This window comes from Marmota monax, unplaced genomic scaffold (assembly GCF_021218885.2).
Source record: "Marmota monax isolate L192 unplaced genomic scaffold, Marmota_monax_Labrador192_F-V1.1 WCK01_AAM20220418_F8-fsc00049, whole genome shotgun sequence".
Lineage (NCBI taxonomy): Eukaryota > Metazoa > Chordata > Mammalia > Rodentia > Sciuridae > Marmota > Marmota monax.
Genome location: NW_026694221.1, coordinates 12,238,353 through 12,256,017, shown reverse-complemented (window position 1 = coordinate 12,256,017; position 17,665 = coordinate 12,238,353). Strand labels below are relative to the sequence as shown.

The following is a 17,665-nucleotide window of genomic DNA, read 5'->3' as shown; positions in this document are numbered from 1 at the left end:
ACAATATCAAGAAAGTAAATTTCTTCTGTTTGAAGTCATCCCCCATCTATTGCCAGCTGTGGTAGTTTGTCTTGGTAGCCCTAGGAAATGAAAATATCTGGATCCAGCTTTCTCCTTGCTGCATCAACATCATCTCCTATTCTTGCTGTCTTTATATATTGTTATTTGGGGTTAAAGATATCTTAATTTCATAGAAATTTGGAATTGTTTTTGAGTTTCTTTATATATTCTCAAGGGGAAAAGAAGGTAAACTATTTTTTCATTGGGAATAATTTCCCTCCAGAATTTAGAAACAATTTCTGTCTTATCTGTTGGAATTTCATGTGGTATCCAGTCCCATTTGAATTTGTTTCCTTTGTGTGACCTTTTTTTTTTTTTTGGCCTGTTTTAAGGATGTTCTTCATATCCTTACTTTTGGGACATTTCAATATGATTTCTTTACATATAGGTGGCTCCCAAGATGCCCTGTCTCCTGATTCAGCCATATGCACTTCCAGCATACCACAGGCACTTGGGAGGGAAGGATAAATACTTGCCTTGATATTTCTCAGGGCTTCCTTGGATTCTAGCTCATAGTGCTGAATGAGTATGTTTTGAAATATGGAAATGAGTAACAAAATGTTGCCACCTTTTTATCTGAATTGGAGTCCAGAATTTCCAGCTGACCTATGAAGTTATCTGGAGGTTCCTGCTAGCAATTTCCACCAACATGTTCAAAAGGAAACTCATTATCTTCTCCAACTTTGTTCTCTCATCAAAATCAATGTGATTTAAACATTTTACCCATGTTTTCTCTTCCTCCAGCCATAGGCCTCAAAGACCTCCATAGCCGCTCTAGTCTCTTCCTATCTTCCTCTCCTATTGATTCTACTTTAGAAATATCTCTCCTTAACTCCCTCATGCCATTTCCCTTGACACTACAAAAATATGATGTGTCTGCTTAGGCTCAAAGCAACCTAGCCAAATGATCAAGGATAGAAACTTATAAAATTGTGAACCAAAATAAATCTTTCTATAAGTTGATTATCTCATTATGCTGCAGTTACAGAAAGCTGATTAATACAGTCACCCTGTTACTAAGTCAAGAATTAAAACCTCCACAAGGTGCAATGGTGCGCGATTGCAGTCCCAGTGGTTGGGACGTTGAGGCAGGAGCGTCACAAGCTCAAAGCCAGCCTCAGCAATTTAGCAAGTCGCTAAGCAATTTAGCTGAGATTCTTTCTCAAAATAAAAAACAAGGGCTAGGGATGTAACTCAGTGGTTAAGCCCCCTTGGGTTCAATCTGTAGTCCAAAAAAAAAAAAAAAAAGAATTAAAACACACATCTGTTTGTCTCTAAACCCCAATCACGACTCTTCACTAATTTTCAAGGTCAGGCGGTTCCTTTCAAGGCTTCAAAAAAAAAAAACAGTGTTAGAATGTCTCTGGCTAGTTTGATGCTTTCATAAACAGTCACTAAATAAGAACAACTACTGCTTTTAAAAGTTATCTACAACGCATCAGACATTTTGCAAAATATTTATTTTTGATATTGAAAGCAATCTTGAAGAGTGATTTCATATCTGTGGCTACTTTAATGAAGGCAAATAAAATATAAAAGTAAAGCCTTAGAAATAATTTCTTTAACATCAAGTGTTATTTTCTTAGGACGACATCTCAGATAATGTTGTTAGCACAAGCCTGGAATAAAACCAGCTGTATTTGGGTCCCCATTATCCAAGCTATAATGCCATCCATAGATGTGACATAACCGAAAAACAATGCCAAAACCCACAATGGCATACAGTGTTCCAAAAAAGTAATAATTATTTCCATACAACTACTACAATTTTTAAATACAAAATATCCTGGGGGGAAAAAATGTAGTGACTGCTGGGTTGGTGCTCTGAAGCCCTCTCATTCTGTCCACTACTCAACTGTGCATTATGTTCACATGTGGAGATTAAATTTTAGAACTTTTAGGCTACTAATGACCATCTGCCCTTTGTCACAGGGCCTGGGAAGTACCTTGGCAACTTCTCCTTCCCTTAGTCTTTACAGAGTTCTCTCTCTACTCAAGTAATTGTGTTTTACTCTGGCTAGGCCACTGGAGAAAAATTATTTTGTGTCTGATTGGTTTCCTCTCACAGTCTCTACAGGAACAGTGCCATCCTCCACTGTCCTACTCCTCCTCCCCACCCAAAGACAAATCACTTTTAAGAAGAGATCTTATATCATAATTTTCTGAGAAAATAGATGTTATCACATGAGACTCCCCCCTTCCCCCCAAACTCTCCTTTAATTAGCAGGTACTACCAATTCGAGTCCAGCACCCTTCCTTTGTACTGTCCTCTGCTCTCTACTCTCATCCCCCAGGACCTTTATTCCAGGTAATGCTTCCCTAAATCCTACCCTTCACCTTCAGGGTGACTTTCCATCCCACTGAATGAAGTCCAAAGAAACAAAAAAAAATTGTTCTAGTTCTATTTTCCTTCTTTTTCTTTCCTTCACCATCCAGACTTTGAGGAAAAAATTGCCCTCTTCCTCCCCCTCCCACCAACGCTGCCTGGCTGCTCCTCCTAAGGTGAGCAGTGAGACCTGTGTCCTTCAGCCCAATTTGTGCCCAGGCACTGACCCAGTCTTTCTTTACCTGTCCTTTCTGAGCATGTAGCTTTGGTGACTGGTTTTTCTTTTGGCATCTGTATCACTGGTGGCTCATCTTTCTTTTGCCTGTTCCTTTTGAGCTGTAGACCCACATAAGCCTTGCCTGCCCTACAACCTGGGAAATCCAGGAGGATTAGTGAGTGTCCCAGGTACAGAAGTCCTCTGTGCATGCTCAGTGAGCCTCCACAGTGCCTCTATGTCAATGAGTCTTAACTATATCCTAAACAATTTAATTGGTGCTAAAATTGTAGCTCTGCCAAGTATTTTTAATGTTTTGCTCATTTTTCATTATGCCAATAAACATTTAATCCCCCCCCCCCCCAAGTTAATTCTCAAATGGCAAATGCTTATAGCAAAAATGGCTTCCTAGAAGTAGCACATGCAAAATTACCACATTAGTAATTAAACAAAGTTGACAATTCTTCATCTCTTCTGGGGATAAATTTGATCATATCAATAGATCCTTATACCGTGAAGAAAAAATTACGTCTAACATTTAAAACCAAACTACAGAGTTGACAAAGATTCTAAAATCTATCCATTCACTCCTTATAGAACCAGATTCTAAATCTCTGTCTTAAGAAAAGGAATAGATTCAGGAGTGAGCAAACAAATTTAAAAGATCATAATAATTATAGTGCCCTACAGAACATAAATAGAACAAGGGCCATGTTAATCATAACCACTATTTCAGGAAAGTCAAGGACATTGATTCCATTATACAATAGTTCTTTATCTTCTTTTCACTAAATTTATTCCAGCCTTCAGCATACATCTGTGAATGCTCATTAAATGAAAGAAATTTGCTATTTCTTGCATAAATGTCCTTTTACAACAACTTCAAGTCTTCACTACTTGAGAATTTTCTAACCTGATCATGCTTAAGAGTCTGTCTGATAATGACTGTGACAAAAGGTTGTCCTGCCCTGACTGTAAAATTAGAAAAGAAAAGTCTTTCCCATCTGCCCACAGGGCATCCTTACCTAGGCAGGGTCCTGCTGAGTCCATTCTTCCTCTTGCTTGACTACATAGTAAATACAAGAGACTGACATTTGAATAAAATCTGAAATCACCCAAATTGTTTTACATTCCCAGTCTAGAAAAATCTCCTTAAAAATATTTAAGTCTTTTGACAGTTACAGGTAGCATTTGATTCTGCTTGAAAGCCCAAGCCATAAGGGTGTCAAAAACAATTAGTATTTTAATAGCTCCCTTTCATAGGTTATTAGGCAGGCAGAAGTACATGAGCAAGAGAAAAAAAATGTTCAAGAAAATAAGCCAGTGACAATTGGAAAATCATATCATTTTGCTTATGCTCTATTCTAAAATAGGATATAGTTTAAAGAAATGGAAATGGTAGTTGTCAACATATACTACTTTGATAAAGTTCTCTAGACAAGGACTGTTGTGGTGTTGTCCTCACTGTTTTCAAAGAAGCCTTAAGGCAGTTAGTACTCAGTAGACACCAAGGAAAACCTTAGAAACTTCATAATTCTGCCTCAAGCCAAATTCTTGCTGCTTGGGGAAAAGGAAGGTAGACAAATTAGGGGACTCAAGACTGAGCAGACCGTGGATGGGGGTGGCTGCATATGAATTTTCGAAACATCAACCAAAGCCCATGTGCCTCCCTTAGTTATTGTGCAGAGGAATATGCTAATTCCAAGATATCTAACTAGCTTCACATTTAATTCCGCCTTCAAATCTTGAGAGTGGCAGAGCAGCTGTGCCTACAGGCAATACAATCTTATTTCTATAAAAATCTCTCAAAGCTCCATATATAAGAGGAAGAGTAAAAATAGATAATCAAATCCAAATTAAGGCTATTAAGAATTGATTTAGTGTAAAGATAATATAGCAAGATTTTGTTTAGGTTATGGATGTTCACTAAAAATGTGTAATACTTGTTTGCCTAAAATTTTGATTATGTTTTTATCTTATTTTGTCACAGTTAAATAGTTTTATCATTAGGGTTTTTAATTGCATATAGTTTATTGAATTCTTTCTGATTACTCTATATCCATTTAACTAGGAAAAAAATCCCACTGAACTACTTAATGAAAAGTAGAGAACCATCTAATGAGGGTGCAATCAAATTGCAGGCATATGCACGATGAGGTGTGGCTCAACAATTTATATTCCTGTAACCTTTGTCACAAAAGATTTATAATGCACAGCAGAGGAGAAGTCCCTGAGGAGAACAGCAATTACATACCCACGAAACCAGGAGCCACTCACTGATATACCAGAGGTTATAAAGAAAATAAATAAGAAAATGAGGGGGGATCCAACATGGCAGAGAGTGGTGAGGCAGCGCTTTCAGTACCTCCGCAACAACGGGGTCAGAGAGACGCATGGATACCCTTAGATTCGACCTGCTGAGAAACTCCTAGCAAAATTCCACTAAAGAGAGATCGGCCGGGAATTGGTAGGATCTTTGGAGGTGACAGTTTGCCCCAGACGAGTGAATCTCCGCCACGCAGCGCAGAGGTCCAGACCCGCCAGCCGCTGCCCGCACGACTCGGCGACTGTCGGCTGCCTGCACGCAGCCCCCGCGTCAGGGTGGATAGCCTCCGAGGCGCAGTGCAGCAGGAGCGGTGCAGGGACTCTAGGAAGAGGTCTCTCGCCAAGCCTTCATGAAATAGTGAACCGGGAGCTGAAACGAACCAGAGACAGACCAGTCCCACCCCTCCCTTTGGACACTCCGGCAAGGAGCCTGGGGCCCGCCATAGCAGACAGGTGACATCACCAGAGTTCCGCCGACGGAATTCCTTCGCAGCGGAATCCACGTTAGCAGGTGTGTGACTCCCACCCCCTCCAGATACAAGCAGCCAGGAAACCTCGGGAATCTCTCCGGGGGCGTGTCTGTAGGGAAGCAGAGGGGATTCCAGATCCCCACCTCCCCTTAACACCAGCGGCGACACCCAAGATCTTAGCCGCCAGTTTCTGGGGGCGTGCCCACCAAAGGGGTCCGGAAAAATTAAGCTGTTGGTTCCCAGATCACCCCACCACAGCACTGGGGCTTAGATGAATGACAGAGAGGGTGTTCATCGTACGGGATATAGGACACGCGGTGGGGCTGCAAGTGTAATCAGACCCTTGGGGAACCGCCTCCGGTGAACAGGACCTGGCTGGCTGGCTGGCAGGAAGAACAGGGGGAGGGGCCGGATAAGTGAAAGGGCTCTGGACTAACAGGATTGAGAGACTCCCAGGAGCCACCTTACAGGGATTTCTGTCAGCACATAGAGGGCAGAAGCTCGGCTCGGAGGGCACAGCTCCGCCTATTGGAAGAGAAGAAAACGGGATTCAGCCATAGAACAGGGAATGCCAGCATGGCAGAGATCTGATGTCATCGGAGAGCGGCCGAGGAGAGAACTTCATCGGTGCCAGCGTCGACGGAAACAGTTGGTCAACTGGTAGGGAGGGTGAGTCACAGATACCCGAGTCTCTCTCGCTTTGTCCTGGAGCCAGAGGGGAGGAGCGGGGCCGCCGCCCGCGCCCGCAAGGTAGGCAGACCTGCGACCAACCTGCAGATCAGGCCCAGCGGACTGTGGGCGTGGTAGGAGGGGCAGGGCAGAGCCGCCGCCCGGGCGGGCAACGTAAGCAGACCTGCAACAGACCGGCGGATCAGGCCCAGCGGCCTGTCAGCGTGGTACACACTTCACCCCAACGGGAGTAGGGGCAGAGCAGAGCCTTCGCCCGCGCCCAGATCAGGCCCAGGGGCCCACCTGTGTGGTGGTCACGTGACCCCAATTGGAGTGGGGGCGGAGCGGAACTGCCACCCATGCCAGCAAGGTGGGCAGATCAGCGACTAACCTGCAGATCAGGCCCGGCGGTCCGCGGGCGTGGTAGGAGGGGCAGGGCACAGCCTTCGCCCCCGCCTGCAAGGTAGGCAGACCTGCGACAGAACTGTGGATCAGGCCCAGGGGTCCGCGGGCCTGGTAGACACCTCACACCAACTGGAGGAGGGGCAAAGGAGAGCCCCCGCCCGTGCCTGCAAGGGAGACTTTTCAACTATACAAGAGCAATATAAATATATAGGGGGGGAAAAAATTTCAAAAACACAACAGTTTCACCAAGAAGAAAGAAACGCAAGCAGTATGAAAAGACAAGGAAAGAAAGGACCACAAGCAATGCAGGTCAACTCAACTTTAGAAGAGGTAACAGCTGCAGCAGATGGAATGTCAGATAAAGAATTCAGGATATACATGCTTCAGATGATCTGGAGTATCAAGGAAGACATTAGACAGCAAAATCAGACAATGAAAGATCACTTCGACAAGGAATTACACAAACAAATCCAGGAAGCAAAGGATCAACTATACAGGGAGATAGAGGTTATAAAAAACAAACAAACAGAAATCCTAGAAATGCAGGAAGCAATAAACCAACTTAAAAACTCAATGGAGAATACTACCAGCAGAGTAGAACACTTAGAAGATAGAACATCAGACAATGAAGACAAAGTATTTCAACTGGAAAAGAACATAGACAGCTCAGCAAGACTGTTAAGAAACCATGAGCAAAACATCCAAGAAATATGGGATAACATTAAGAGAACAAACTTAAGAGTCATTGGGATACAGGAAGGGACAGAGTTTCAAACCAAAGGAATGAGCAATCTATTCAATGAAATAATACAAGAAAACTTCCCAGACTTGAAGAATGAGACAGAATCCCAAATTCTAGAATCCTACAGGACGCCGAATGTGCAAAATCATAAGAGATCCACACCTAGACACATTATAATGAAGATGCCCAACATACAGAATAAGGAGAGAATTTTAAAAGCTACAAGAGAAAGGAAGCAGATTACATTTAGGGGTAAGCCAATCAGGATAACAGCTGATCTTTCAACACAGACTCTGAAAGCTAGAAGATCCTGGAATAACATATTTCAAAAACTGAAAGAAAATGGGTTCCAACCAAGAATTGTGTATCCAGCGAAATTAAGCTTCAGGATGGAAGATGAAATTAAAACCTTCCACGACAAACAAAAGTTAAAAGAATATGCAGCTAGAAAACCATCTCTTCAAAACATCCTCGGCAAAACATTACAGGAAGAGGAAATGGAAAATAACAATGAAAACCAACAGTGGGAGGTAGGACAGTAAAGGGGGGGGGATAATCAAAGAGGAAAACAAACCATGTTTAGTAACATAAATAAACAAATATGGCTGGAACAACAACCCATATCTCAATAATAACCCTAAATGTTAATGGCTTAAACTCACCAATTAAGAGACACAGGCTAGTAGAATGGATCACAAAACAAGACCCAACAATATGCTGCCTACAGGAGACGCATTTGATAGGAAAAGACATACATAGGCTGAAGGTGAAAGGTTGGGAAAAATCATATCACTCATATGGACTTCGGAAACAAGCACGAGTGTCCATACTCATATCAAAGAAAATAGATTTCAAGCCAAAGTTAATCAAAAGGGATAAAGAGGGACACTACATACTGCTTAAGGGAACCATACACCAACAAGACATAACAATCATAAATATATATGCCCCAAACAATGGTACAGCTATGTTCATCAAACAAACTCTTCTCAAGTTCAAGAGTCTAACAGACCACCATACCATAATCATGGGAGACTTCAACACACCTCTCTCGCCACTGGACAGATCTTCCAAACAAAAGTTGAATAAGGAAACTATAGAACTCAATAACACAATTAATAACCTAGACTTAATTGACATATATAGAATATACCACCCAACATCAAGCAGTTACACTTTTTTCTCAGCAGCACATGGATCCTTCTCAAAAATAGATCATATATTATGTCACAGGGCAACTCTTAGACAATATAAAGGAGTAGAGATAATACCATGCATCCTTTCTGATCATAATGGAATGAAACTGAAAATCAACGATAAAAGAAGGAAGGAAAAAGCATACATCACTTGGAGAATGAACAATAGGTTACTGAATGATCAATGGGTTAGAGAAGACATCAAGGAGGAAATTAAAAAATTCTTAGAGATTAATGAAAACACAGACACAACATATCGGAATCTATGGGACACATTAAAAGCAGTTCTAAGAGGAAAATTCATTGCTTGGAGTTCATTCCTTAAAAAAAGAAAAAACCAACAAATAAATGATCTCATACTTCATCTCAAAATCCTAGAAAAAGAACAGCAAAATAACAGCACAAGAAGTAGAAGGCAAGAAATAATCAAAATCAGAGCTGAAATTAATGAAATTGAAACAAAAGAAACAATTGAAAAAATTGACAATACTAAAAGTTGGTTCTTTGAAAAAATAAACAAAATCGACAGACCCTTAGCCATGCTAGCGAAGAGAAGAAGAGAGAGAACTCAAATTACTAGCATAAGGGATGAAAAAGGCAATATCACAACAGACACTTCAGAAATACAGAAGATAATCAAAAATTATTTTGAATCCTTATACTCCAATAAATTAGAAGATAGTGAAGGCATAGATAAATTTCTTAAGTCATATGATCTGCCCAGATTGAGTCAGGAGGATATAGAAAACCTAAACAGACCAATATCAATCGAGGAAATAAGAAGAAACCATCAAAAGACTACCAACTAAGAAAAGCCCAGGACCATATGGGTATACAGCAGAATTTTACAAAACCTTTAAAGAGGAACTAATACCAATACTTTTCAAGCTACTTCAGGAAATAGAAAAAGAGGGAGAACTTCCAAATTCATTCTATGAGGCCAACATCACCCTGATACCTAAACCAGACAAAGACACTTCAAAGAAAGAAAACTACAGACCAATATCTCTAATGAACCTAGATGCAAAAATCCTCAATAAAATTCTGGCGAATTGGATACAAAAACATATCAAAAAAATTGTGCACCATGATCAAGTAGGATTCATCCCTGGGATGCAAGGCTGGTTCAATATACGGAAATCAATAAATGTTATTCACCACATCAATAGACTTAAAAATAAGAACCATATGATCATCTCGATAGATGCGGAAAAAGCATTCGACAAAGTACAGCATCCCTTTATATTCAAAACTCTAGAAAAACTAGGGATAACAGGAACATACCTCAATACTGTAAAAGCAATCTATGCTAAGCCTCAGGCTAGCATCATTCTGAATGGAGAAAAATTGAAGGCATTCCCTCTAAAATCTGGAACAAGACAGGGATGCCCTCTTTCACCACTTCTGTTCAACATAGTTCTCGAAACGCTGGCCAGAGCAATTAGACAGACGAAAGAAATTAAAGGCATAAAAATAGGAAAAGAAGAACTTAAATTATCACTATTTGCAGATGATATGATTCTATACCTAGCAGACCCAAAAGGGTCTACAAAGAAACTATTAGAGCTAATAAATGAATTCAGCAAAGTGGCAGGATATAAAATCAACACGCATAAATCAAAGGCATTCCTGTATATCAGTGACAAATCCTCTGAAATGGAAATGAAGACAACCACTCCATTCACAATATCTTCAAAAAAAAATAAAATACTTGGGAATCAACCTAACAAAAGAGGTGAAAGACTTATACAATGAAAACTACAGAACCCTAAAGAGAGAAATAGAAGATCTTCGAAGATGGAAAAATATACCCTGTTCATGGATAGGCAGAACTAACATCATCAAAATGGCGATATTACCAAAAGATCTCTATAGGTTTAATGCAATGCCAATCAAAATCCCAACAGCATTTCTTGTAGAAATAGAGAAAGCAATCATGAAATTCATATGGAAAAATAAAAGACCCAGAATAACAAAAACAATGCTAAGCAGGAAGTGTGAATCAGGCAGTATAGCGATACCAGACTTCAAACTATACTACAGAGCAATAGTAACAAAAACGGCATGGTACTGGTACCAAAACAGGCGGGTGGACCAATGGTACAGAATAGAGGACACAGAAACCAATCCACAAAACTACAACTATCTTATATTTGATAAAGGGGCTAAAAGCATGCAATGGAGGAAGGATAGCATCTTCAACAAATGGTGCTGGGAAAACTGGAAATCCATATGCAACAAAATGAAACTGAATCCCTTTCTCTCGCCATGCACAAAAGTGAATTCAAAATGGATCAAGGAGCTTGATATCAAATCAGAGACACGCCGTGTGATAGAAGAAAAAGTTGGCTACGATCTACATACTGTGGGGTCGGGCTCCAAATTCCTCAATAAGACATCCATAGCACAAAAGTTAATAACTAGAATCAACAAATGGGACTTACTCAAACTAAAAAGTTTTTTCTCAGCTAAAGAAACAATAAGAGAGGTAAATAGAGAGCCTACATCCTGGGAACAAATCTTTACTCCTCACACTTCAGATAGAGCCCTAATATCCAGAGTATACAAAGAACTCAAAAAATTAGACAATAAGATAACAAACAACCCAATCAACAAATGGGCCAAGGACCTGAACAGACACTTCTCAGAGGAGGACATACAGTCAATCAACAAGTACATGAAAAAATGCTCACCATCTCTAGCTGTCAGAGAAATGCAAATCAAAACCACCCTAAGATACCATCTCACTCCAGTAAGATTGGCAGCCATTATGAAGTCAAACAACAACAAGTGCTGGCGAGGATGTGGGGAAAAGGGTACACTTGTACATTGCTGGTGGGACTGCAAATTGGTGCAGCCAATTTGGAAAGCAGTATGGAGATTTCTTGGAAAGCTGGGAATGGAGCCACCATTTGACCCAGCTATTCCCCTTCTTGGTCTATTCCCTAAAGACCTAGAAAGAGCATGCTACAGGGACACTGCTACATCGATATTCATAGCAGCTCAATTCACAATAGCAAGACTGTGGAACCAACCCAGATGCCCTTCAATAGACGAATGGATTAAAAAAATGTGGCATTTATACACAATGGAGTATTACTCTGCATTAAAACATGACAAAATCATAGAATTTGCAGGGAAATGGATGGCACTAGAGCAGATTATGCTAAGTGAAGCTAGCCAATCCCTAAAAAACAAATGCCAAATGACTTCTTTGATATAAGGAGAGTAACTAAGAACAGAGTAGGGACGAAGAGCATGAGAAGAAGATTAACATTAAACAGAGATGAGAGGTGAGAGGGAAAGGGAGAGAAAAGGGAAATTGCATGGAAATGGAAGGAGACCCTCAGGGTTATACAAAAGAACATACAAGAGGAAATGAGGGGGAAGGGAAAAATAATACAAGGGGGAGAAATGAAGGACAGTAGAGGGGGTAGAGAGAGAAGAGAGGAGGGGAGGGGACGGGAGGGGGGATAGTAGAGGATAGGAAAGGTAGCAGAACAGGACAGTCACTAGTATGGCAATATGTAAATCAATGGATGTGTAATTGATGTGATTCTGCAATCTGTATATGGGCTAAAAATGGGAGTTCATAACCCACTTGAATCAAAGTGTGAAAGATGATATATCAAGAACTATGTAATGTTTTGAACAACCAACAATAAAAAATAAAAAATAAAAAAAATAAAAAATAAAAAATAAAAAAAAAAGAAAAGAAAATGAGGAAAATAAGTCTTGAAACTCTTCCTTCAACCTCATAAACAGGCTCTACTATGGTGCTATCCCCGTACTTACTCATTTTTTCAGCCTCTTCCTCTGTTCATTCTAACACTAGTGATAGATTCATTCTGATCTATCACTAATATTGAGCCCTTGGCCAAGTTCCTTCCTAATGTCCAGTCCTCAATTCATCCTGTCCTTGTTTAAAGACTTCCTTTAGATAACTCATTAGCATGCAATATTAGTGATTCTCTGGGAGGGCCTCTTGACCCAAAGCTATAAGCCTGGCTTCTTCCTTCAACCTTAGTATTCCTTCTGACTTTCCCCATCCCTTGCAGCCAATCCACACTGTCCTTGAAGTAGCTAAGTCCTGCTTATGTTTTTCAATTCAGTTCCATCCTAAATACTCACACCTCTCATTTTCTTAATCAAAATTTTCAATAGTCCAAAATTTGTGGCCTGGCATCAGACTTTCAATATACTACTTCTCCACCTAGTCCTATATTGCCAAATAACTAGGCACTTTATTCATCAACCCCTAAATACCATAGTATGATCATCATAAAAATGCATTAATATTTTAATTATCTTTATGTAAAAGAGGGAGATCTTTAGGTTTGGAACACGCTGTTGAATGAAGCAGTAAAAGCCTATAGTAATCAGCAGATAAATTTGCTTTAATATTGTTATAATTTTCTTGACTAAACAAGGGAAAAAATTTAATAAGCATCCCTCCTACTTCTAAGGAGAAATCCACTCAAACTTGAACCCTACCCTCCATATCCTTTTTGAAGCACTGGTCAGTGTTGGTTGGTGTCATCATGGACAATAGGTAACATTAAAGGGAGGAGATGAGGGGTGGTTAATGGTGTTCACAGCTGCAGCTTTATCACTTGGCATATTAAATCCCACTTATTGGGATGACATTGAGACATCATTTTGCTCCTTCATATAATAATTGCTCCATTCAAGCCTAAACATAAACCATTCATTCAACACATGCTAGTACTAGTTAAGTACTGACATTTAAGACAGAAAACAATACAGATCTTTTCCTTATTGCCTTCTCTCCACCACAAGGTATTCACGAGTAGGGGAGACCAACATTGAATAAGAAACATTCTGAGGGCACTGAGTGCTGTATCCTGGGAAGACCATGTTATTAGAGATAGAGGTTCAGAAAGGCTCTCTGGGAAAGGGCACATATACTGGGGCTACTTCTTTTGTCTTTCATCCTTGCCCTTGCATTTGTGGCCTCATTTCAACTCATCCTTTAAAACTCAGCTTAGATTTCAGATCTCACTAGAAACCAAATCTGGATTGTCCTCACAAAGACAGAATTGGCCTTTCAGACTTTCTAATCTTGCCCAAACTGTGTGTATCCTCTATCTTAAAATTTACCACATCCATGGGAATTAGTATTGGTCTGTCTCCCAACTAGTCAGTGTTTCTGGCAGGGTATCTCTGTATCTTAAGTGCCTAACAAGTGCTTATTAAATTTTATTGAATATTTTATGGAATAAATGAAGATTTAACAAGGAGAAATGGCAAATACTTAATTGCTGCCTAAGACTTACTAGCCAAAATAAAAGATAATGCAAGTATAAATTTTAACCAAAGTAGAGAATATTTTTGGTAGAGATTTATAACACATGATGAAGGCTAGGTTAGCCAGAGTGTAACATTTCTCTGCTTCTGAAACACATTGGAGTTTATGGTCAGTATATCAAAATATATACTGGGGGGCTGGGGCTGGGGTCATTGGTAGAGTGCTTGCCTAACACATGTGAGGCACTGGTTTCGATCCTCAGCACCACATAAAATAAATAAATGTATTATGTTCCTGTATAACTAAAAATATGTTTAAAAAAATACATACTGGGACATTTTAGCCCCAAAGTTCTGGAGGATGTTTTACCAGGATTCTTAAAGTCTGAAATAAGATACTCTGAATATATAAAAATAAATATAAGAAGTTTGGGACTAAAGTTATGGTTTTAAAAGGCACAGACTATACACAGATAATAAGAGATACATATTTAATAAGAGATTAAAACTACCACTAATAAGCTTAAATTTGGGTTTTGGAGATTATATATTTATTTATTTATTTAAGTCTTCTACAGTCTTTATAACAGAGCATAAGTTTATTAAAGTTAACAAGAGGATTTAATAATGAGTTTAATAAAAGAAATAAAAAGTGGTCACAATGAATTCTGGAAGAATATTTTTGTAATTCAAGTCTCAGACCAAGAAAATAGTGCTATCTAGTGGTTAAATCTGGGAATAAGAGGTAAGGCATACCAGAGGCTGGAGAACCTCCAAGAGGCTGCATCTCAATAGTTCTACTTCGTATCACAAGAGAAACAAACATACATGTGTCACTAGCTGATGGATGGAAAAGGGATTAGATATGGATTTAAGCCATTGACTTTAGAGTATGATGTTGCAAATAGAATAAGAGCTTGGAGCTCAAGACAGACAGGCCCAGGTTCATAACTTTGCTGCATGACTTTAAAGCAAGCCATCAAATCTTTTTAATCTTTAATTACTTTCAACTGTAAAACAAAGGTAAAAATATTGACTATCTGACAGGATTATTGAGAAGGTTAAATGCAATGATAGATATGTATAAAACATTTGGCACAGTGCTTGGCATATAGTAAGTCAAGTAATTCAGTAAACAGCAGTTTATTATTATTTGTATTAATAAAATTATTTTACTTAGGACATATATTAGTTTGTAGAATTTAAAATAATTGCAGAGAATCTTTTTAACTCTTCTACAAAGAGGTTACAAGATAATATCAACAAACACATACTTGTAGGCAATATAAATACCAGGTATTTTTAAATTTAAAATATCATAGGTTCAATGTTACATTGTAATCATGCAGTTCAGTAGTGGGGTTGTATTTTCAATGAAAACAGGTAATTTTTAGAAATAGATTACAAAATGAACTCTGAAATATTCTATTCTAAAAACATTCATGAACCTTTTTGTGATGAAGAAATTTTCCTTAACCAAATCCTGCATTTTTCAACATATGTCTAATAAATTTATATATGTCATTTTCAAAGATAAATTTGAGATTTCTTCCTACTTGACTAGAAACAAAATACCAATAGAAATTTTTCTAGAAATGTTTTAATCTACTACATTTATACTAGAAAAGAGAATTTGATCTTTGTGAAAAATATCCTTTGGCTTGCAATATAATCTACCGGCTTACTTTAGCCTTAGAATTTGAGACAGTATATCTGCTTTTATATAATGGACAGAAATAACAGAATTTATTAGTAATTACAGCCAAGCCATTATATCTAATTTTCATTAAAGTCATAAAAGGCTCTCCAAGGGTGATATATAAGGTAAATTTCCCTCTGCATTAATATCTAAAATATTTATTTTAAATAAAGCATAGGAAGCCATTATAACTATCTCATAATCCCCATTTGTATGTAGTTCTTTAATGATTTGTTACAAAGGGGGCTGAATTGTTTCTTTTATTAGTAGTAAAAAAAATTGAAATACCTATATGCAATAAAAAAAGAAATACACAGGAATTAGAGACCTGTATTATGGTCATGGTGTGGCACTAGTTCTGTGCTCAGGATTTTCAGCCTCTCTGGGTTTCCCTTTACTCATTTATTAAACAATCTTTAAGGTCTGGTATAGGGTTATCCTCTACAATTTTTACCATAATTTAGTATGTCATAATGACTCAAAATCATAAGTCCAAAGTTAGAAATTACTTAATTATCCATAATGAACTTACTTAAGTTATTTCTACTCTCTTAGAATAGGAAAGGGCAGAACAAACACAAAGACATACTAAAAGAAGTTTAAAACACCTATTTAAAATACTGTGGCATATTTTTACCTTTCTTCTCATTACATCTACTATAAGTACTTTGCCTTGGGCAGTAAAAATCCATATACTTATTAAGAGGTCATTGCATCCCCATCTGTTTTTACTTATCTCATTAAGTATTTTAAGCTATCCTAGAAAACATGGCACAAGTTTCCCTTTCAGCCATATGTAAATACTTTTAGAAATTAACTCATCTGCACCCAAAAACCCTTGGATGAAATCTGTCAAGTATATTTCTACTTATAAATATGGTGACCTTTGACAACTACATCACTTGAAGAAATGGGGATGAATGAGTCTTTGACTTCAGAAAGCAAGCACCAATCCACAACCAGAACAAGGAGGGAAACAGAACCAAAGTGAAAACAGTCAAGCAACACAAAACAGTCTTCTGAACAGAGGAACAGGGTACCAAGTAGTTGGGCATATGAGATTGCTATGGGATTTCTGAGGGGAATCAATTTTAGATAAATAGCAGAGATGAGATTAATTCACCTTTGTATCAATTTTAGTACATCTTTCCACAATAATATAATGCAGGGTTCATGTGTATCTATAATTTTGCCAAAATGTAAATGAAAGTATTTTCTGACTACATAGCAAATATGGTAGAGCAAAACAGGTGTCATTTTCAACACTTCAAATTGTATCTTGACGTTTGGCACTTCCACAATTTAAAATAGCATTATGAGAACACATTGTTTTTGAAAGTGTGCACTGGACAACAGTGATCAGAAATATTATAAAGGCAACTTCAAATAATAAAATATTCATTTGAGACCTGAAAAGAAGAACCTAAGAAACAACCTTAAGGCAAAATATAAAAATAGAAAACATGAGTCATAATCTCATCAAATATGAACATCTACATTTTACTGTTAGTTATATTGAAACTTGAAAACGTCAGAGCAGCCTACTAAAATCACAGACCAACAGGATAAAAGTAGATAAGAAATAAAGTGCAATTTATGAATATGGTTTATTACCATGGTTAAAAACTTTCAGAACAGGCCTCTGAGACAATGGACTGAGACTTTGCCGAATATCTGTTAAAAAATATATAAAAGAAACTTAATGTAGAGATCTGTTCATCTCAAGAAGCATAAAAGTATTTAGTATTTAGACATACTTTCTTCCAAGGTTAAGTATTTCTGGAAGCAAAGCAATGCTTCAGTACCCTGAAACACTTGAAGCAGTAATGTTATGACTTTTACTTCCCACTTAATTATGCTACTGTAAACTCCACTGGGACAAAGTACATATGGTTCTTTGGATGAGACTTGTCACACTAATCAGGATTTTCTAGGTTCAGTGCATTGATTTGTTAATGTGCCACTGACATTAGCCAACTGGAATGCACATCTCTCTGACATTTGTCTTTGGAAGAGATTAAGCAAACTTATGAAACTTCTGAATAATTCTTGCCCATAGCACTGCATTCTTGACACATGATTTTAAAAGAATTAGAAAGAAAAAGTCTTCTTCTCTGTGATAGTTGCCTAGAAAGTAACATGAAAACAAGCATAGTGCTCACCTTTCGGCTTTGGTGTTCTTTTTCTTCTGTCGCGGAAGGCAGCCCCCGACTGCAGGGCCTCCAGCAGACTATCCATCACTCCTGTCTCATCACCCTCTGTGAAAAGAGATGCAGGGAATTCCATCAGCC

General features: G+C 38.4%; 1 protein-coding gene across 2 annotated transcripts in view; it reads right to left on the bottom strand.

The window, feature by feature from the left end:
• Diaph3 (diaphanous related formin 3) overlaps positions 1-17,665 on the bottom strand; it is a 481,958-nt gene that overhangs the window by 99,853 nt on the left and 364,440 nt on the right. For both annotated transcript variants that reach the window (XM_046466464.2, XM_058586107.1), the window contains 2 exons: positions 17,537-17,632; positions 16,989-17,048 (listed from right to left, as the gene is read on the bottom strand). In XM_046466464.2, the coding sequence (XP_046322420.1) occupies positions 16,989-17,048; positions 17,537-17,632 (156 nt within the window). The remainder of the gene's footprint in view (positions 1-16,988; positions 17,049-17,536; positions 17,633-17,665) is intronic.